Source organism: Lutra lutra, chromosome 4 (genome assembly GCF_902655055.1).
Source record: "Lutra lutra chromosome 4, mLutLut1.2, whole genome shotgun sequence".
Classification (NCBI taxonomy): Eukaryota; Metazoa; Chordata; class Mammalia; order Carnivora; family Mustelidae; genus Lutra; species Lutra lutra.
The window spans coordinates 183412200-183434638 of NC_062281.1; the positions used below are offsets into that span (position 1 = coordinate 183412200).

Here is a 22439-nt window from a genome sequence, read left to right on the forward strand (position 1 = left end):
TGAAACTTGAGGGTGAGTCACTTGCTGATAAGTGGCAGAGTCGGGACTTGAACCCAGTTCGCTCTGGCTCCGGGGCTGTGTCTCACCCTACCTCCCACACTCTTTCCTGGGAAAGTTGGTGAATAAGGGCCCTGGGTGCCCCTTAGTGGGTAAGAGGATGAGGAGGTAAGGAGGGATGTGGCCAGGCAGGAAGCAGCCTGGGGAGAGGGTTGAGGGTAATATTGTACTGAGAGGAGCCCATCACAGCAGGGCTCACATAGAGCCCTCACAGTGGGATCCCTTAATCCCATGGCTGGCTGGATCCACAGGCCACCTGGACCCAGGGTGCCACCTCCAGGGGGCAGGGGACCCAGCCTGGGGCATGAGGGGCAGCTGCCTTCACCACAGCTCTGCCTGTTTTCCCCGTAGGAACCTCTCCCAAACACCCATGCTCCTTTCACAGGTCCTCTCTGTTGCTGTGATGTGAGGGGGTGGGGAGTGGAGGGGTGAGGGGTTGGGGGGCGGCTGAGGCTCCTGTGTCAGTGCCCCCTGGAGGGGGCTTGGGGCTGTTCCCTCGGGGTGCAAGGTGTCCTTGCTCACTACTGAGGACAGCCCCGCACCAACCTCACTGGGACAGCCTGGACAACAGGGAGTGAGGGCCTGGCTGTCTCTAGAGCTCGGGGGTGGGGGAGGTCCTCTTTTTCTTTTTTTCCACTTAAAATAAAGGAGAGATTTAAAGTAGTCTGTGAAAACTCAAAGCAGGCCAGAAAAGGCAAGGCGGAGAGGTTGCTTCCTCTCTCTGCTTTAGGTTCCTGGCCAAGCCTTGCTTTGGGGCCTCTCCTGGATGGACTTTCCCGGGCTCTTTGCAAGACCGTAGACCATCCCCCCTTAGGTCATCCAGAGCTCCACCAGGAGTCACTCCCTGAGAAAGATTCGGGTCCTCCCAACCTAAAGCAACCCCCTCGCACCCTGACTTATCTCCATGCTTAATCATGGTTTTCTTAATCACTCATCCAGCCATTTGTTTATCTTAGATTGGAAAGACTTAGTTTATCACCTCCCAGCCCCTCCCTCAGAACGCTCAGAAATCAGCCCGTCCCTCAGCCCGGGACACGCCCCTCCTCCCAGGAGACCTTGCTGTCAGAGCTCATTCTCCAGGCCGCTATCTCTTTTTGGAGCCCCTCCCCTGGGCCCTGGCTGGCCTGGGGTGGGGCTCTCCTCTCTCCCCTGAAGCCCCAAGGTGAGTCTGCCCAGGGCCTGGCTCTACGGATCCCTGCTGTACATGAGCCTCCTCGGTCCCCCAAACCCCAAGTCTGGGAACCACAGAGCAGCAGGAAGAGGAAATAATTAAACCAGGTGGCTTCTGGCTTCTTAAGAGGGAGATGGGAAAAAGCCATTTTTCAGGGTTCCCCGGTGCTAAGAACCTTCTACACATGATCTCTTACACCTGCCCCCAGCCAGGTATTTTGACCTTCTTTTATAGGGGAGGAAGCAGCCTCTGATAAGTAAAATATCTTGCCCGAGGTCACTCAATCAGCAAGAAGCTGAGAGGCTGGGCCCGCGAGGCCAGACCACGCCAAGCTCTGCGTCCCAGGGCCACTCTCTCCAGCCCAGAAGGTGGGCTCCCGAAGGGGGAAGTTCTGAAACCTCACAGTGGACAAGAATTCCCAGGAGGAGAGTGTTTAAAATGCAGGTTCTTAGTCCAGAACCCAGACCCAGGAGGTCCGATTCTTTAAGTCTAAGATGGGACCCAGGAACCTGTATTTTTACCAAGTGCTGCTGGACATTTGGCTTCAACTGGCCCAGCAACATCTTTCAAAAAGGGTGCAGGCTGTCACCTCTATCCCCAGGTCCCCACTGCCCACTCCCCCTATGGCTAGCATCCAGAGCAGGCAGAGTCTGTCCCCATGGTCAACTGTGGGGCTGACCAGCCTGTTCATGCCAAGGTTGGTTCCTCCTGTGCCAGCACAGCTCCACGAGCTGGAAGACTGGAGACCCACCTTCTAGATAGACCCACCTTCTAGACTCCATACAAGCCCCGTGCTCTCGGCCCCCACTTCTTCCTCTGCCAGGTAGGAGGGGGCAAAACCTGCTTCCCAAACCTCAACCTTTCACACACCACCACCAGATGTCTGGTTTAATAATTCAATTTCCTTCTTCTTCTTCTTTTTTTTTTTTTAACTTTTCTTAACCTAAATAAATGTATTTAAGAAGGAAGTTCATTCCATTCTGGTATAGAGAAAACCAGTATCACTTGTCATCCACAGAAGGTGACTGTTTAAAAAAAAAAAAAAAGGCAATGGAAATAAAACTCTTATTGGAGAGAGAAACGCAGGACCAATAGTTGGGTCACCTAGCAGGCACGGGAGAGGTGCTGAGGATGCCTGGGCTCCACGCAGAGACTGCCTTCAACCGGATGTATTCTGAAGGACTAGAAAGAACTAGAGAGAGAGCAGGTCAGGTGCTCTGTGAGCAGCACTGTTTGTCCTCTTCTCTGGCGAGTCCCAAGCCAGGTGGGGGGTGGGGGGACACCAGCTGGTTGATGCTATAGAAGGTCTTGGAGACGAGGGAGGAGGAACACAGGATCTGCTCTTGGGGAGCACAGCACACAGGGGAAGAAGGTGGTCACGGAATGCTGGACCGGGAGCTAGGAGACCCCCCACTCTAAGCCAGCTTCTGTGATACTCTTGCTCCAAGGCCTCAAAAGGGATCAGAATATGTCATCCCAGAATATGCCACTTTGCATACAAATTATTTTGAGCTGAAGACAGTTGAGAATGCAAAGAGGCAAGAGTTCTCTGTCCATCCCTTATCTGCCTCAAAGCAGGACACAAATTTCCTTTTGAGGAAACTGCCCCCAACCTTGTACTTGCACAGAACAGCAGCTCTTATCATCAAAGCTGGGGAGTCAACACCCAGATTGGTTTGCATAAACAGACTTTTCTAAAATAGCCTTTCTTCCATTAGTTGCCCCCATATAGCTCTTAGTCATTTCCCCACAGGTTATGTTCCTTTAAGTCCAAACTCTCTCTCTGCTATAAAGGAATCCTCTGGGTCTTATCACTCAGAGTTTCACTTCTTTTCTGTGAACTCCTGTGCATGTCAATATGAATAAATATCATGTGGCTTTTCTCCTGTTAATCTGTCTTTTGTTAGTTTAATTCGCAGGCCTCCATGAACTACATCTAAGAGGGTAGAGAAAAGTTTTCTTCACCACCACTGGCCTGCAGTTCCCTGTTGACACCAAAGCGGTCAGGGTGAAAAGGCTCATGTTAAATGGAAAGGTGAATAAAACAAGATGAACAATTTGACTCTATGAGGAAATGCACTACATGAAAAGTTGGCAGGAAAAATGCTCTAATGTAGTGGTCAAGAGTGTGGGCTCAGAGTCCCACATATAAGGTCTGCCAGCTTTTGGGGTCTGTAGGATCTTGGGCACAAGTCACTGGACCTCTTTGAGCCTCTATTTATTTATCTATAAAATGGGAATTGTCATACTGTCTTTACAAGGTGTTGTCAGGGGTGAATGACAGACCTCTGGAAGGCACTTGGCACCCTAGAGACCAGCCTGTGGAACACATAGCAGTCACTGCCAGGCTCATTGTTGAAGGACTGTTAGCAGCAGTGGTCGTGGGTCCTGGTGGCGGCCCCATCATTATTTTACTGTTGTTTCTTTCCTTCTCCGCAGAGCTCACGCTCAGCCAGGCCTGCCTGTTGGAGCTCTATGGCATTGGCAGGCAGGCGGTGGAGAAGCGACCCCTCCTTAGTCACCTCATTGTGGCTGTCACTGTGGCTTGGGCGACCAGGGTAGCCTGCAGTGCCAGTGACTGGAAACCCATCCCTCCTGGGTCAGCAGGCATGCTGGCCAAGGTCTGAACTGAAACCTTGTCTGGGCATCGTTTAGAGCCGGGGACCGTTCATTTATTTATTTGTCTGTCAAATAAATAAAAATCTTTAAAAAAAAAAAAAAAGTAGATTCTAACCAGGAATGATTGCAATGGGAGACAAGAGCCTTCACTGATTCAGCACAGCTTTCCTGGGCGAAGATGGCGGGCTCTGGGGTTCATTCCCTTCTGTACTCTTACCAGCTCTGGTTCCTGGGGCAAGCTCCTTGACCTCCCCGTGCCTCAGTGTCCTCACATACAGGATAGGGTGTTTGCTGTACTTCCTTTGTAGGTTAATATGAGGATTCAGTGGAACCATGGCGAAGCACACTTAGGATACTGTCCACACTGGGATCTGCCCCACTGTGTCAGACACCAGGCAAGGCAGTGGGTGCTCATGAAGAGCCAGTCCCAGCCCCCAAGAGGTCCCTGTTCCCATGAGGGGGAGACTCCCCCAAACTTCGGCTTCTGAGAAGCTGGTTCAAGTCCTGACACCAATAACTTGGGTGGGATCTCAAGCAGGACCTTTTTCTCTCTATCCCTCAGTTGCCCACTCTATAAAATGGGGTGTTTTGAGGTTCTATTGGATCATGGATTCGACAACACTTTGCAAAGCATAAAATATTAGAAGGCTTTTAATATGGAGAGTTTTCTATGGAGAGTTCTACATAGAAAGGAAGTGTATAAGCTGAAACGCGTTAGAACTTGGACTGGATGCACAGTATGATAGCACAACTGTGTCCAGATACAGAGATCCTTAGAGAAGATAATAAGAGGTTGTAGGTTTATAATCAACACGTTTATTTGAAACCTGAGTAATCTTGGCGTCTGGAAGGAAACCAATTGTGCAACATTCCAGATTTATTAAATCAGCTGTTTAGAACTGATGATTCAAAGAGTTTTTAGGCACGGCAACCAAACAATTTTCAGATTCTCTGCCTCAGGGGTTCTCAAACCTGATAAATGAATTGTTTGCCAATTCCCAGAATCTCTCATTTTGGTGTTGATGGACTGATGAGTCTGAGATGTGATTTTTCTTGCTAGAAGATCCATCTCCTTTTCTCTCCAGCTCCTTGCTGGAGAAAGGATGGGGCAGCTGAAGTAGAATGAAAACATCAGTGCAGAAGAATTCACACAATGACCAGGAATCTTCTAGGAAAAGGTAAAGGCAAAGGAAACCCGAGGGGTCAGTAGTTAAAGGGGTAAAAGTAGATTCTAACTGGGGCGCCTGGGTGGCTCAGTGGGTTAAAGCCTCTACCTTCGGCTCAGGTCATGATCCAGGGTCCTGGGATCGAGCCCCGCATCGGGCTCTCTGCTCAGCAGGGAGCCTGCTTCCCCCTCTCTATCTGCCTGCCTCTCTGCCTACTTGTAATCTCTGTCTGTCAAATAAATAAAAATCTTCAAAAAAAAAAAAGTAGATTCTAAACAGGAATGATTGCAGTGGGAGACAAGAGCCTTCACATACAACGGGGCTCAGTTCAAAATACAGGATGGACACATGGGGATTTACAACCATGGAGCAGGTGGGCCTGGAAAATCACTAAAAGAATATACATCAGAAGTAAGTTGGGGGCGGGGGAGATTCCAGCTAAGCTGACCGAACAGGATTCTTGCCAAAAGAATCAGCCCTGGCTGATCAGACATCACCTCGAGGATGATGAGGGGTGAGGAACCTGATCAGATATCAAAGTGATCAGATATTGAGGGTGAGGGTTTTGGCTAAAGCTCCTTGGAAGGATTCTTTCTCTTAAGGATGTGGGCTGAGTCAAAAAAGGTCTTAGAAGAGCCTGACTCAGTTTGGACCAGGAGAATCTTCATCCGTCCCTCTTCTTGAACAAGGAAAGAAGAGACAATCTTTCCTTGGAACACCATGAGTCCTTTTATTATTTTGCTGCCTTTTGTTCATGAAGGATCAGATAACCCACCGCTTGGGACCTGGTCCTAGCAGCTAGCTGCTGGGTGGTCTGAGCAGTCAGGGATCAGATAGGGGAGTTTCTATGAAAATAATGGAGAGACAAAGGTTAGTTATGGGGAGCCCAGTTTCTGAGACCGGAAGGCAGCCAGTTGGAAGAGTTTGGAAGAGTTCTAGATGTGAGGCTGGAGACATCTACGGGATGGAGTGAGGACAGCAATGATGATACAACGACCTTGCCGGCTTGCAAGTTCGAATGTCTTTGGCAATGGCATCGGGCATTCCAGTGAACTTTCTGAGTGGCTCACACGACAGCAGAGACCATCTATCATGAGTTCTCTAGATTTTTTTTCAAGTCATCCAGCTTCTGTTTATAGGGCGTAGGAAAAACGGCAGTTTCAGTTCTCAGGGATGTGAGCCAGGGAGGTGGGAGAATAATTAGAAATTTCAATCTGGGGAATTATAGTCAGATATTGGAGAACCCCAAGGGTGAGCTGTTGTTTTCCGTTAAAACACGAAATTTCTCTCTGCAGTCAGCCCCCCTTTCTGACCAAAGATAATCTAAGCGCAGCTGATCTTGTTTACAGAATTATTCTGGTCTCATCCAACTGGGCATAATTATTTACATAAGGATGACAAAAACAGATTTTGACCACATATCCCTTTTTTAGTTTGCTCTGTCCTAGAAGTTTTCACAGGGAATCTCAGATTAGACACTTAAGAAAACTCTGGAGGCTGGGAAGTCTGGGAAATCTTCACCAGACTTTGCCTTCTGTATCCATAGATTTGGGTGACTTCCTCTCCTTTCAAGGTCCCCAAGATATCCTGTGGTCCCTTGGTCTGCCAGAAAGTTACCTTCCTTACTCATCTGCAAGGCTAGGAGCCCTATAAAGCCAGGGATTAGAGGGCTTCATGAGCATTGGTTCTATAAAGTCAACCTTAAGTTCTTAAAACTTTCTGGTCATATCTGATCCTATGCACATCGTTCTCAAACAGGACATTCCCATCAGAGCCTCAGTTACATAACCAATGTTTCCACTGAGGATCTGTTGCAGGGAGAACTGATTCTTAGTGAACTCAGGCAAATAATTATATTGCCATGGAAATAAGAAGACTAAGAATTTCCAAACGTTGGAGGGAGCAGGTAAGGAGAAGACATAAATATTTCATTTCCGTTTACAAAAGTAGAGTCTACTAAATTGTTATGAGCACAGACAACTTACAAGACAAGAAAAAGAGGCATGAAAAATAGAGCTGAAAAATAGAACGTTAGAGACCCAGCAATGTTCTAAGGATCCTTGCTAAAGTGACTTAACAGAATTCTTGCCATTGGGGAAAGAGACTCAGGGACAGAGCCCAGTCAAACAAGGGCTTAGAGGAGCCTGGGTAAAAGGTTGGGTAAGGAGAGCCTTTGTCAGTAACAAACTTACAGGGGTGTTCTTGGTTTAAACAGTGGAGAGGTGAGTAACACATTTTAAGAAAATATTCTATCATAAAAAATGAAATACGTTTTAAAGATTTATTAATTTATTTGGGACAGAGAGAGAGAGAGAGAGAGAGATCGGGGGAGAGGCAGAGAGAGAGGAAAGAATCTGGAGCAGACTCCCCACTGAGCACAGAGTCCCGTCTCACGACCCCGAGATCATGACCTGAACAGAAATAAAGAGTTAGATGCTTAGCGGACTGAGCCACCCAGGTGCCCCTCAAAAAAGAAAAATGTTTTAAGTAAATTTTTTTAATTAAAAGGGGAAGTTATGAAATGTACATGGGTTAAGTGGACTAGGATGGTCACCTCTAACTCAGTATTGTTAGGAGGGCACACCTCCTATACCTTTACCCCTGGAGGCACCATCTAGAAATGTACAAAAATAGGGCCAGGACTACAGGTCATCCCAGTCTCTGTGGATGTCAACAGGCTGTCCCCACAGGTATATGCAAGTGTACCAGATGGGTTTTGCTCATCTTTAGTGACCTGACCCTCCTCCCGCTTTCCCCACACCTGACTGCTTTGCACATCTGGGAGCAACTGGGAGCTTGTTTACAAACACAGATTTCTGGTCCCCAGCCTGAAAGTTGGGACCCAGTCTGGGGATTTGTTTTTGCAACAACAGGTAATTCAGAAGTAGGCCTTCCACCTGCCAGGCCAGAGGGCAACCCGAGAACACATCAGGTACCCGGGGCAGGGGTGGGGGGATGAGCTATCCCAGCTCCACTAGAACTAAACTCCTAACCCTTTCTATGCCAGCAGAGAAGATGCATGACGCTAGGAGGTCGAGCTAGAGTCACAGGGTGGTCTGGCGTGGTGGTCTGGCTCAGTGACCTCGACAAGCCTGAGCATGTGTGAACTGGGGCCTTCGTGTGCAAGCAGCACTGCTCTTTGCTGCTTTGGTAGAGATGGCGTCTAGCCGTCCGTGCCAGACCAAGAGGCTCTGTGGGGAAGGAGGCTGGTGGCAGCACCACCCACCACCTTCCTGCTTGGACAGTAGCCTCTTGGTTCGAAGCAAACTCCTTCATCGAGCGTCTCATTCTTGCCACGGTGGGGAGTGGCTGTCTCCTTCCCCGACTGAGCATCGTGAGGCAGAGGTTGATGTCGTGTTGTGATGGCTATTCTGTGTCCCCATGCCTCGCCCAGGTGGGCAGTGAAGACCTGGTGGGCGGCTTGAGTGGACAAATGACTGGTACTCCACAGGATCCCTGGAGAGGAATGGTGGCCTCTGCTGGAGACACTGGGACAGAGGTCACCTGGCAGGAGCACATAGCTGGCCTGGGCAGGTGGGAGGGATTTAGCTGGTGGGGTGGCCTCTACACCAGGAGGTCCAGGGTAGTGGGCAGACAGAGGCTGGAGGTGCAGAAAAGCGTGGCCTCTGACCGGATGCAAGGCTCACTGCCCCAGGCCCACAGGTGCGGCCTCACCTGTAAGTGCTGCTATGCCCGCCTGAGAGGTCACTGTGCTCCCCGTGGGGTCACCGCACCTGTGATGACAACATCACCGACACCCACATCGAATGTGGTAAGCACTTCACGGGGCAGCCTGGGGCCAGCTTCTGCCCTGGACACCAACCTCGGCCTCTAGTGCTTGTGTGTAGAACCAGCCGGTTGCAATCTAACTCTTGGACTTGGGTTTGGTGGTCCTCTCCCACAATAGGTGCCATTATTGAGTGCCTACTGTTTGCCGGGCACTGCAACAGGTAATTTACGTGCATCATGTCATCAAATATTCCCAACAGCCTAGTGAGAAAGGTATTATTAGCCTGTTTGACAGCTGAGAAACTGAGGCTTGGAAAATTAGAATCACAGGCCTGGGGTCACTCAGTGAGGAAAAACACAGAGCTACGCCCTTCAAGCCAAAGTCCTTGAACGCTGTCTCCCCAGGACTTAAACTCATGGCTTAGTTCTCTGGGTCCCAGCCAGGAGCCAAACACCTGTGTTTATGTCCAGTTCCTCTGCTGTGTAGTTCCAGAACGTTCAAGGACTCATGCCATCATGAGCTTGGAGATCCATGGCCAGAAGCCCCATTCCAATCTAATGCTTGAGGAGAAGGATGAGGGGGCCCAGGGGCACCAGACGCCAGGGGTGCCTTTTGGGGTTTGTGCATTTAAGGTTCAGACAGGGAAGCCACTCAGATGCCGGCAGCTTCAGACCCAGGCAGGTCTGTGAGCAAGGGTCTCTCAGATCCTTTTGATGGCAGCCCACAGAATTTAAGAAATTTCACACCTGGACCCAGCCAGCCCCCAGCACACACACACACACTCAAACACAGACACACATCTACCAGAGAGGCACAATTTGCTGAAGCAGCACTTTACTGCTTGTGATATATTAACACATGCACAAGCACACACACACGGCATACACACACACATGCATGCACGCACGCACATGCACACACCAGATGCAACCCTCAAAACTGATTTCATGACCCACTCATGGACCAGGGCTACGGTTAAAATTATCTGTCAAACTGCGGCCCAAGGTCACCCAAGATCTTTGCAGAGTCAGGACTAGAACCTGGTATCTAGTTCCCAATACTTCTCATTATTGAATTCCAATTAATAGAATGCTAGCCCAGTTGCGTGCAGAGGGAGCGTCTGATGGTCTGGGCACGAAGTCGCTACCGCTAGTCAGGGTCTAACTGCGCATTTCTCCGAGTGCTCAGGAGACAGAGCGGAGGCTCTGGGTCTCGGCTGTGGCCATCAGTTCTCACTGAGCCAGTGGTCTCAGGTAGCCAGGCTCCCCTCACGCCCAGGTTTTCTGTATTCACCTAAGTCTGCCTCCTGGCTGTGGTTCCCTGCTCACTCCCTGGGTGTCTCTGATGTAAGGCAGCGGGGACAGACACAGCAGCGTGCCTGGGGTCTTACACAGGGTACACTCACCGGGCACGCCCCCTGTGCCAGACCCTGTGCCAAGCAAGGAAAGGCGAGCCGGCAGCAGGGAGGCACAGGCCCCCTGTCCCGGGGAGCTCGGGCTCTGGGTCTGTATGGTCCCAGGTTCAAATTTCCACTCTGCTTCTCTTGGGTGTGTGGCCAAGGTTTCATGCTTGGCCTCAATGGACTTGTCCATGAAGCGGGATTGAGACACCTGCCTGTCAGGTTGTTGGGAGGATGAAGGGACATAACCTGTGGGAAGTCCCCGGCACGTGGCAGGTGGTCAGTAAGTGGTAGCTTTCGTGATTATTATGATTGATAAGAAAAAAAAGCAACTCACAGATAAAGGAGAGGAGACAACATCCCAGAAGAGAAGCAGCAGCAAGAGCAGAGGCAGAGTGGAACCCACAGGGCAAAATGGAAGGCGCGGAGATCTGGGGAAGTGGGGAATGGTTGGGAGATCGAGTGGAAGGGCAGCACAGCCAGCCGCGGAAAGACCTTGAACATCAGCCTGAAGAACACGGCAATGGGGAGCCACTGAGGGCCTTAGAGGGAGGGAGTGGCACAATTAGGAGTATGTGAAAGAAAAGATGGATTAAGGACCCTTGACTGATAGCAACAAACTCCACCAGGGCTTGGCTTATGCCATGGTGGTGAGCTTTCTGAGTTCAGCAGGGAAGGGTATGGTCACCATCCTAAGAGGCCTCCAAGAGGTGGCAGGACTTCAAGGGAGGCTCTTGCCACCTGAGTGGGATAGGATGGTTCTCTTTGACAGCAGCAGAGGGGAGCACTCTCATGCTGGCACAGGTCCGGAGAGCAAGTGTCAGAAACAGATGTGACAGGGCGACCAGAAGTTGGCCTCCTGTCTGGTCAGGTTCTGGACACATGGAGCAGTCTGGAACCTCATCCCAGGGGCAAGCCAAATGCAGGAAGACCACACCCCCTTGCTAGACATAGGGGCACTGAGCTATCTCCCCTGGCTCCTGACTGTGTCTCATTCATTCATCTGATCATTCAGCCCCTTACTCAGTCAGCATATACTTGTGATGCCCCTGCTGTGTGCCAGGCACGCCGCTATGCCCCGGGAAGCGGGCTCTATCAACCAGGATTTGATCGGAGCCCCAGAACAGCAAGAAGATTCCGATATAAAAAATCAGGAACTTTTAGGACACCTGGGTGGCTCAGTTGGTTAATCGGCTGCCTTTGGCTCAGGTCATGATCCCAGCGTCCTGGGATCGAGTCCTGCATCGGGGGGGGTCCTTGCTCAGCAGGGAGCCTGCTTCTCCCTCTGCCTCTGCTGCCACTGTGCCTGCCTGTGCTCTCTCTCTCTCTCTCTCTCTCTCTCTGACAAATAAATAAATAAATAAAATCTTTTTTAAAAATCAGGAACTTTTTACGGGGATTGGACTTCCATGATTGTGGGTGCCAGTAAAAAAACAAACAAACAAACAAACAAAAAAAAACGTTCTATGAGAGGCTGTTTCTTGTTCTGCTGGTGGCTGCTGTTGGAATCCTGTGGCCCAAGCGACAGGGCGAACTGAAACGGTGGGGATGAGTGGAACCCGTGAGGATAGTCCCAGATGCCCTTCACCATCTCATCGCCTCCAATGGGAGGAGCTAAAGCAGGTGGCCCGGCAGGACCCGGAGCGGCTGCGGTCCTGGTACTTACTGACACCGGCACCGTGAGGCAGCCCATACAGGACAACAGGTGTCAGCCGCGACAGGTGTTTATCTCACGCAGAACATCTCCAGAGACCCACACCAGCCTGGGATTCTGCGGGGATGGAATTTCTGGGAAATGCAGTTTCCACAGAGCCAAGGGACATATGATAGATCTAGGACAGTCTGCCCCTTGGGGGCGGCCTTGCCATTTTGAGACATGACTTCCCTGATGGTTCTCCTGTCACCCCAGAGCTAGTCAAATAAGAGAATTAGAGAGAACACTTCCTCCCAGGTTTTGGTGATTCCTGGATTTCATCATTTCCCCCAGAGATGTTCACGGCAGCGAGACGGGTTCTGAACCAGTCACCATGGAGGACCCCATGGGGTCCTCCTCTCCAGAGGATGAAGCTAGAGCTCCAACTGGCCTAACCACCCAGGGACGGCCTCTGTTTTCCAAGACAGTTAGAGCAGAGAGGAACCTGGCCCTCGGGTGGAATCCAGGGGACCATCCTGAGAACCTCTAATACGGACAAGTCCCTGAACCACCCAAGCTTCTGTGTTCTCTCTGTGTGGGCCGGAGTAGAAGACAGTGGAGTTAGCAATCAGAGTCTAGGGCTTAGAACCAAGATCTAAGGTCTAACTCTACCTTCTGCTGTTGATGTGCTGTGTGACTTTGGGAAAGTCTCCTAACCTCTCTGCACCTCAGTTTTCTAGTAGATTAAAAAAAGGTCCCCCCACGGGTCCTTCCAGTTCAAGCCCATCTCAGCCTGTGGTGTTGCTTCCCCAACCTCGCAGCCTCCCTTGTTCACAAACACCTGCCTGCGTCCGTCTGAACACTGGTGCCCCGAGCTGGGATGCCCAGAGAGGACAGCCTGCAGACAGCCTGTCCTGCAGGACCTAGCACCAAGGCCACCCCCGCCTGCCACCTGACCCTGACGGGAGGCAGGAGAAGCCAGGGCTAGGGTCTCTTCTCCATCAGCCAGGATATCGCAACTGGGGAGAGATGGCCTCAGAGCGAAGTTTCTGACTCTCCAACAGTCCTATTTAACTTTGGACTTAGGACGTGGTTTTGATTTAAAAAAAAATTATTTTTTGATGATCAAATGGGACGTTTGAACCCCATTCCGTGAAACTCTGTCAAATACAGACGCAAACTTTTCTAAGACATTAGGAGTCATTTCATAAAATTAAATTTTATTTTGGAAACGTTCAGCGTTGGAATTTTTAAATATAGATCCTATTTATCATGCGGTTATTTTGGGGCTTTTCAGCGTAAGGAAACCAAAGGTCCTTTCTTGGAAGGGACTCTCCTGTTTTGGAATGTGCGCTTTCTTCCTGCAATCTTGGCATTAGAACATCCTTTCTTTGATGAATCAATAGATGAGGTGTTTTTTTTGTTTTTTTTTTTTAAGAGTCCTTGCTTGGTAAAAATAAACCCCTCCTCTGAACCCTATTTTTTTTTTTTTTAGAAAAAAACAGATTCTTTTTTTTTTTTTAAGATTTATTTATTTATTTGACAGACAGAGATCACAAGTAGGCAGAGAGGCAGGCGGTGGGGGGTGGGAAGCAGGCTCCCTGCTGAGAGGAGAGCCTGATGCTGGGCTCGATCTCAGGACCCCAGGATCATGACCTGAGCCAAAGGCAGAGGCTTTAACCCACTGAGCCACCCAGGCGCCCCCCCCTATTTTTTTTTAATGTCCTTCTCTATGACATTCCAGAACCTCAGCGTTCCTGTGGCCTGTGGATTACCCACTTACATTACGTGAAACGTTCTCATTTCTTTCTTTCTTTCTTTCTTTTGATTTTTTTGATTTTTTGATAAACATATAATGTATTATTAGCCCCAGGGGTACAGGTCTGTGAATCTCCAGGTTTACACACTTCACAGCACTCACCATGGCACATACCCTCCCCAATGTCCATAACCCCACCACCCTCTCTCGACCCCCCTCCCCCCAGCAACGCTCAGTTTGTTTTGTAAGATTAAGAGTCTCTTATGGTTTGTCTCCCTCCTGATCCCATCTTATTTCATTTATTCTTTTCCTACCCCCCAAACCCCCTATGTTGCATCTCCACTTCCTCATATCAAGGAGCTCATTTCTTTTTTAAAACAAACTGGAAGTCAGAGAGGTTTGGTAACAAGCCTGAGACCACACGGCTGGAGAAGCCAGTGCTGGGATTTGACCGTGACCCTCGCTGGCCCAGAAGCCCAAGCTGGCATGATTCCCAAGCATCTTCTTCCCACCTCCTCAAGGAAGAATGAAACCCAGTGCTTGGCTGGAGAGGCCCTCCCAAGGAGTAAGGAGATGAACTCCAAAGGAGACTTGGATCTGGTCCCTGAAAAGCTTCTCTTTTTTTTTTTTTCTTTTTTTAAGATTTTATTTATTTTTTTGACAGAGAGAGAGATCACAAGCAGGCAGAGAGGCAGGCAGAGAGAGAGGGGGAAGCAGGCTCCCTGCTGAGCAGAGAGCCTGACACGGGCCTGGATCCCAGGACCCTGAGACCATGACCTAAGCTGAAGGCAGAGGCTTAACCCACTGAGCCACCCAGGTGCCCCTGGTCCCCTAAAAGCTTCTATTTATGAACCCATACTCTCTGTTCCTGAGAGTCTACAGTAGAGTTGGGTTCCAGAGCCCCAGTGGCAGAGGGAGAAGGGGTGCAGGCAATTCCCCGGAGCAGAGGAAAATGCCTGTGTGATTTTGTCTTAAGAATAAATTTTATTTAATATTTGTATGGCACACTCTCTAGAGGGTGGTGGTGAGAATCCAAGATTGCAGAAACTGAAAAGTAAATGCATCTTCCTGGATTGGGGGGTGGTGCTGTCTTCAGGGTAAGGGGGAGATAGCCGGCCCGGAGCTAGGGGTGAGCTCACAAGCGGAGGTCAGGGACCCTGACTTTACCATGTCCTACCAGCAGAGTCCCTCTCCTGGGACTCTGTGCAGCATGAAGAGTGGCCATGGGGCTCCTCTGAGCCCCGTGGGCCATGGAGAGAGAAGGAGGGCTGAGATCAGGAGCCTCTCTCAAGAGCCCAACAGCAAAGAGCCCAGCAGCATGAGTGAGCTCCGTGATATAGGAGAAGGGGAAAAAAGCCTCTATCAGCAGAAGACTTGGGGAAAGTATAAGTAGCAAGTGTTGTAGCTCCTCAGGTTCCTCTTTAGACAGTGGGCAAGCTTCTGGTCACAGGTGCAGAGCTGCTGTTGGCAGAAGGACCCAGACCCTGCAGACAGGACACCAAATGCACAGTGAGGAAGGGAAGGTGGGCTTGACCAGCAATGCCCCTCGGGCTTACTTCCAGTCTGAGCGGACTCCCCAGTCTGCTTCCTGGCCCAGGAAGCTCTCAGTCTGATGAGGGAGGCACAGCTTCCAAACTGGGAAATGTGGGATCTGATGGAAGAGGCACAGCTCCTGCCCCAGGGAGAGGTTTTGGCCCCCTGCCCTCCAGGAGTCCCCAGTCTGGTGGTAGAGACACCTTTTCTGCCCTTGGGAGTCCCCAGTCTGATGGTAGAGTCAGCCCCTGCTCCGGAGGAACTCCAGCTCTCCTAGAGGAGACACCACCCCCAGACTTAGCTCTGAACTCAGATGGACGTGAGCTTGAATCCCAGCTGTAGCTGTGTGCACTGGCAAGGCTCTGAGTTCCAGTTTCCTCATTTGTAAAACAGGAAGACTAAACACGCCTCAAAAGGTGTTTGGGGGAGCAAGTAAATGGAGGTATGCAAAGCATTTGACACCTGGTGAATGCTCAGTCTGCGACGTTTCAGCCCTTCCCCAGAGGTCAGATGTGGCTGCAATAATCCTGCCTCCCTCGTCCCCCAGCTCTGCCCTCCAAGGTATAGGCTGGCTAACATCTAGGGGCAGCTGAGCTCAGAACCAGAAAAGACCCAGGTTCCATCAGTGGCCCGAATGGGAAGCCCCAGTCTTACCGCAGGTGACCAGTCCCCGTGCAAATCTGTATGTATATGGCTGTGTCCAGATTTGGCAGCCTTTCTCCTCCAGCTGCCCATAACAGTGATCATGCACCCAACAGCACCTGTCATTGCAAGAGGCATAGATCCTGAGCAGAGGGGGCACGTCACTTTAGCAGGGGCCACCTAGGTAGGTGTGGTCTGGCAAAGAAAGAATCTAGGGATATGGCTAAATACTTCTCTGCTCTTCCACTGAGGCTGCCTGCCATCGGCAAGGGGTTCACTGACCCCCTCTTTCCTCCAGGAAAGCCTACGTGAGCCTACATTTCCCAGCCTTCCTTGCAATTGGGTGTGGCCACATGACTTGGCTCCCACCAGGGCATCACGGACAGAAGGGATGCCCACCACTTCCAGATCCACCCATGAAACCCTCCCACACTGTCCTCCATCTCTCAGCTGGATGGCAATAACCCTGCAGGGGACCCTGAGGCCACAGGGGATGGCAGATCCACAAGATGGAAGGAACCTGGGTCCTGGAATTCACACGTGATTCACATGGAACTGTTATGTGAGCAGAAAACAAACTTCCAGTATGTGAGGTGCGTCCAATGGCATTTTTCGTGTGTGTGTTGATTTACAGAAAAATAAACAAGGTCGTACAGAGTGTTCCCTTTTACCCCACACCCAGTTCTTCCCATCATTGACATCTTATACAATACACTTGTTACAAGTAACAAACCAATGTTGATGTCACTGACTAAATAATCAGCATTATTGATTCATTAATTATAAAAAGTCCATAGTTCATTTAGGTTTCCTTAGTTTTTACCTAATATATTTTCCTACGTGAGGATCCCATCCAGGATACCTCATTACGTTTAGTGGACATGTCTCATTAGGCTCCTCTTGGCTGTGACCGTTGCTCACACTCTCCTTGGCTTTGATAACCTTGATGTTTGGAGGATGATAGGGAGGTGTTTTGTAGGATGCCCCTCTATGGGGTTTGTCTCATGTTTTTCTCATGATAAGACTGGGGCGATGGGGCACCTGGGTGGCTCAGTGGGTTAAAGCCTCTGCTTTCGGCTCAGGTCATGATCCCAGGGTCCTGGGATCGAGCCCCACATCGGGCTCTCTGCTCAGCAGGGAGCCTGCTTTCCTTCCTCTCTCTCTGCCTGCGTCTCTGCCTACTTGTGGTCTCAGTCCGTCAAATAAATTTAAAAAAAAAATTTTAAAAAAAGTCTGGGGTGATGGGTTTATTTTGCTTCTCTAATTACTCCAGCTTCGACCAATGGGAGCCCTTCCCGTTGGCTCCTGTGCTCTCTCACCTATCTCTATCAAGGGAGAACTTCCTTATCGTTTGGCCTTATAGGAGACTCCAGACTCATCCTGTATATTTTCTGCCCTGGTCCTAGAACCAGTCAGGTCTCCAAGGAGCCTTGGCTCCCCTTTATGGCGAATAGTGTTAGAGACCGCGTCTGGGCACTAGGAGTTGCTGACTGCTCTTGGGATGCTGTTTCATTTAGTCCTCTCAGCTGCCAGAGCAAAATAAATGTGTCTCTATCAACCGTGTTTGTACACACATCTGTACCTATTTCTGTATGCAACCACCTGCTAAACAGGAGTTCATACCGACATCCTCATCTCCAATCCATTGCCCCAGAAGCGAACTCCAACAGTGGAAAACTTGGCTCCCACCATCTGCCATCCATTTGCTCAATGGACCTACGCCATCATCCACATCAGGAGTCTCAGAATTTTCCAAAGAACCGTCTCTCTGTCTCACATGTTCTAGAATTTGGACACTTCCCAATCAAGAAATGGAACCTAGGTCCCTTTCCTTCCAAAGTCTTTGTGACTGCCTCCACCAATGGACACCATAGAATTTCTGAGGCTAAACCCTTTTTCATGCAGTCTTGGGACACTCAGTCTTGGAACCCCATGGTCACTGTTCTGTGGGGAAGTCCCAACAGCCTTGGAGAGGCCTAAGTGACACGAATCGAGGCCCCCAGCCCACAGCCTCCACTGAGGCCCCAGCCAGCAGCCAGAAGACATGGGAGCGAGCCATCTGGAAACTAGATAGTGCAGCCTTGTTCGAGCTGCTCAAGCAGAAGCTGGGGGGAACAGGGACAAACTATCCCACCAAGCCCTGCCCCGAAGGCAGATTCGTAGCAAAATAAATGGTCATGGTCACTTACAGCCACTACACTTTGGGGTGATATGTACATAACAACGGACCAACTGACACTGAGAAGCATGACGTTTCTAGATGTGTCTTGGGCAAGTGAGTTAACCCCCCGGATACACAATTTTCTCCCATATAACATGGCCCTTGAACACTCATCTTCCAAAACTGACACGGAATTACTCGAGATCATGTGGGCACAGAGGCTGAGCATAAAGGATTATCATGGTAATCAGCTCACCAATCGGTGCCGTCCCTGGGGGTCCCCTGACCGCCCAAGCCGCAGTAGCAGCCATAGAAGCCATAGCTCATCAGGGCGTCCTTCTTGGTCACCTCCTCAATCATGGACTTGAGCTCCAGCAAGCCCCCGGGCACAGCAGGAACACCTGGAAGACAGCCCCGGACCCCCAGGGAACACGCTTATTATCGGGCATGCACCTGCCCCTGCCCCCACCCTGGGGCTTGTGGGGACCCAGGCATCTCCTTCTCCCCATTAGTGTGACAGGAGCAAGAAGGGAGAGGCACGCAGTAGAGCTAAATGTCTGGACTTGGAGAATGAGAACCGTGGGTTCAAAACCTGCCTCTGCCACTCATTTCACAGCATGAGGTTGAGTGTGTCACTGAATCTCTCAGAGCCTCTGACTCCTCATCTGGAAATGGGGTGGGGTGGGAGGGCCCAAAGTGAATGCCTACATTTTAGACTTATCCTAAGGGTTAAAATGAGAGAAAGTATGTGTCTTTTCTAGGCAGAGAAAGTATGTGAATTTCACTAGGCAGACACCTAGTGAACGACCAAGAAATAGGAGGTCTAATTAATAGGGTACCTTTCTCTCCTGATGATGCCATGTCCCTCCTCACAAATATACCATTTAGGACATAAGGCCCAGGACCTTAGCAAGGTGGGATCCCTCCAGATCATTGAAGCCAGCTCCCTTGCCTTCCAGATTGGGAAACAGTAGTTTGGAGGGAAAGGTTCAGGGTTTCACAGAGAGCCAAGGGTTCCCTCCCTGCACTAGATCTCCACCCTCCGCTCTCCAGCAGTCTCCAGGGATCTGGCAAGACATTAAAGATTAGGCCAGCCTGTTGGGGTGCTGTGCATGTGGTAACGGGGCTCCCCTGTGCTGTGCCAGTTCTCCCCAGCTGGGAGGTGGTAGCAGGGGGGACCAGCCTCTGCAGAGAATGACCCAGGACGGAACAGTTACAGATGGGTCTTGTTCTCATTTGGGTTTTATTTTGTTTCGTTTTGCACCAAAGGAAAAAATATGCCTCCCACATTTGCAAGCCGCCTGTTGTCCCCGTAGCACAGTCTTCACCTGTCACCACCCAAAATCGTGTGACAGCCCCATCCAGGGGCTGCATATCACCCTGGGTCACAGAGGAGGACACAGAGGCTCAGAGCCGAGATTCAAACTCAAGGCTCCCCAACCTCAAAGACTAGCCTCCTTTCCACTACCCTATTGTTCCTAGAGGTGAAAGGTCACAAGTTCAGAGGTCATGGGGCCAGCACTTACTACAAATGAGGAACCAAGCCAGTGGGAGAAGGCCGTTCATCTCTGGGGTTCTGGAAAAGAAAACACATCCCGTGACATGTCTCTCAGGGGATGCTTTCGGACCCTACCTCTGGGTCCCCGCCAGACCCTACACACTCCTGTTGGGCAGCATGTGGGTGACCTCAGTCAGGAAAGAGGCAAAAACCTTAAGGAGTTGATCCCAGGGTCCCGAGCCCTCATGGGGTACTGTCCCCCATAGAGGCAGGAGAGGACTTTCCCACCACAAAAGCCCCAACACAATAGTGCACTCCGCAGACCATGTGCCCACCCTTCGGGGCCTTGTTGTGGTTGGTGGGTCTAGAGCACTTTTGCCTTCACAGGCCCCTTCCTCCAAAAAAAAAAAATTCTTTCAAGTGCTATTTTACAACTGTGTTGGCATGGAAACGAACCCAGTCCAGGCTGAATGTGGTATTATTACCTATTCGTGACTCTTACATTCAGTTTTTTTTTCCTCCTGATTCTAAGAGTTCAAGTTCAGACATTTCCATGGGCCCCAGGCACTGTGCCTACCTAAGAAAGAAGTCGACCCGAGGTACGTATGAGGGCTTCAAAAGGTAGGTGTCCTTGTTCCCATTGAGAGCTCATATGGAGCTCGTGGAGAAAAAGGAGTCTCAAAGGGCTCATGGAACTTGCCAGAAGCCATGCAGCTAGTAAGAAGCAGAGGAAGGGCTCAAAGCCAGGCCCATGCACCTCTCATGGCAGGACACAGCCTCCTGTCATGGAGAGTGAGTTGCCCTTTGAGCCATGGAGCCTGGAGACCCCAGCTTCCCTCCCCAGCACCTGCCTTCGGCAAACATCTGAATCACCCACTTGAGTCCCGAAAAGTCACACCCAGAAGGCAGAAGAAATTCCATGTGTCTTGGGCCAGTGCCTGATTCAAACTTGGCCTCTCAGAGGTTCTTTACTGGCATCTGCCTGTTTCCCTTCCCTTCCCTTCCTTTCCCCAGAATCCTTGTTTATCCACAGCTGCTCATTTGGTTGATGGTTTGCCAGGATTTCCCTTTCGGTGCCCAGCTGTCTCTGATCCCTGAGTCTAGAGGTAACTTGTGCAGTGCTCGGCCCTGAGCCCCTGGTACCGCCCGAGGCCTGGCTGCAAGCACACACAAGCTTCTGCTCCCCAGGGCTTCTGGCTACCAGGCTGGCCTCTCCCGGCCGCCCTTTGTCCAGCAGCACCTCTGAGTTCCAAGAACATTCCTCAGGATTCTGTCCATCCATGGCCTCTGGCCCGAGAGCTCTAACCAGCCAAGGGAAAAGGCTCTAGATCCTATCCTTCCACACTAGTCTTCCTCGGCTGCTTCCCAGAGCAGCAATAGGAGGAGGGGGCCAGCCACCATGCACGGGGCATCCACAGCGTGCCGGGTTCTGTCCCCTGTCACTTCAAGCCTGCCGAGGACCCTGCCAGGTGACTATTGTTAAACCTTCTGGCACGGTGTCTGTCCCTTCAACTTGTTGAACTAAGGGATAGCAGTCGTTGATCCCACTGATGGGGAAAATGAGGCTCAGGCAGGGGGACGTGAGCTACCCAATGATTCAGCCCAGGACTGTGAATCTACTCTTCTCACTGCCTCTGAGCAGCCCCTGTGAACTATTCACGGTGTCCCTTTTCCATATTTGATGATGCTTTGATGTCCTGTGGATGCTTTGTGGCCCGGGAAGACACAGTCCCTCCCGGGAGTGGCTAATTCCTAGAGGAAACAGAAGACCCCTGGGAGCATGGCTTCCATACAAACAAACCAGCCAGTCCACAACTCACACCCGAACCCCTCTATCGAGCTCTTCCACTCCCAGCCAGCATTTCCATTGCCCTAAATCACCCCAGGGCCAGGAAGCAGGCAGCTGGGGATACCCCCACCCCTGCAGCCCAGAATCCTCTAAAATCCTTTGAGCCGGCCAGTCCCGAACTGTTTTCCCTGCTCTGCCCTGCCTTGCCCGTGGAAAACACAAGAAAGGCTCTGGGCTGAGCTTGCTCTCATTTCTTCTGCCTGCTGATCAGCCCTGGTGCTTCCCCATGTGGCCCTGACCATGCCGTGGGTCCCTTTCTTTCAGAAACCGTAAATAACAGACGGTCTTCTAAATGGCGCCCCGCTCCCCATCTCTTGGCCTCACCACACCTGAAAGGAACCAAACTCCCAGGCAGGTTTTAGAGCACCTTGGGACGGGGCCACTGGTGCAGGGAATAGCGCGAGGCCCCGTGGGAAGGGATCTGATGCAGAGAGGTCTCACCGAGGAGGCGACCGAGGCATGGACACAGCCGCCCCAGTGGCCAGGAAAGTGGCCCATCTCTGGAGCTCAGAGCCAGCCCCCAGGAGAAGGATGTGGAGCTGGCTATTTTTAATCAAGCGACCACAGAGGGAAATGAGCACAGCCGTGAGATAATTTTGGAGTACAGTGGTGGCTGAGGTCATGAGAGGTGGAGGGAGTGGAGACAGACAGCCTAACAGAAGCCCAAAAACGTGGGGGTCGGAAGTGGCCGGGTCCCTAGAAGGAGAGGATGGAGCAGCTGTCCCCCCCCCACCCCCACCATGGTCAGGTTTCTAACCACAAAGGATGGATAGCTCCAAGCCCCACAGCATAGCAGACATGTGAGAGACCTCCCCTCAATCTGGGGGGATCCACTGGGGGATCAGGGGCCTCCTCTCCCAGGCCCTCTCCCTCCCTGTGCCCTGCCCACCACCTCACCTCAAGCAAGGCAGCCCCCAGAATGAGATTCCTCACCAGGGAGACCTTCTCTCTGCCTCAGGCCTGCAGAAGACACAGGGGCTGGGCCCTTGGGTTTTAAAGGCCTCTCTGCACTCCTCCCACGCTCTGGCCTGGGCCGGATCCAGGAGTCCTGACGGCTCAAACAGGAAGGCCTATTTCTGCCCCTCAGGACCCTCAAGGACTTTTTGCCTCTTGTGTCCCGAAGCTGCGATTCCTTGGAGCGTGTCACAGTGCCCGGGCGATGTTCAGGAGAGACACCTAGGAGGGTCTAGCTAGGGCCACCCGTGGTCCAGGGCTCTCCAGC

The 22439-nt window shown here is 51.1% G+C and overlaps 1 protein-coding gene across 2 annotated transcripts; it reads right to left on the bottom strand.

Moving 5' to 3' along the window:
* Nucleotides 1–13853: 13853 nt before the first annotated feature.
* On the bottom strand, nt 13854–22381 carry LOC125099214 (phospholipase A2 group V-like). 2 transcript variants are annotated; one of them, XM_047728626.1, is made up of 5 exons: nt 22151–22381; nt 19397–19446; nt 18127–18271; nt 15722–15828; nt 13854–15018 (listed from the first exon to the last, which is right to left on the bottom strand). In XM_047728626.1, the coding sequence occupies exons 2-5, from the start codon at nt 19434–19436 to the stop codon at nt 14897–14899; spliced, it is 414 nt and encodes a 137-aa protein (XP_047584582.1). In that variant the 5' UTR covers nt 19437–19446; nt 22151–22381; the 3' UTR covers nt 13854–14896. The 2 variants fall into 2 exon arrangements, with proteins under 2 accessions (XP_047584582.1, XP_047584581.1); XM_047728625.1 differs by having other exon boundaries at nt 22115–22213.
* Between the last annotated feature and the right edge of the window lie 58 nt (nt 22382–22439).

Bases quoted from the DNA above. Each gene is read 5' to 3' on its own strand.
- LOC125099214 (XM_047728626.1), bottom strand. From the start codon at position 19,436: ATGAACGGCCTTCTCCCACTGGCTTGGTTCCTCATTTGTA. The intron at 15,829-18,126 runs GTGAGCTGATTA...TTGCAATGACAG, and splicing joins CCCAGGGACGGCACCGATTG to GTGCTGTTGGGTGCATGATC. The intron at 15,019-15,721 runs GTAAGACTGGGG...TCCTGTCTGCAG, and splicing joins ACGGGGACTGGTCACCTGCG to GGTCTGGGTCCTTCTGCCAA.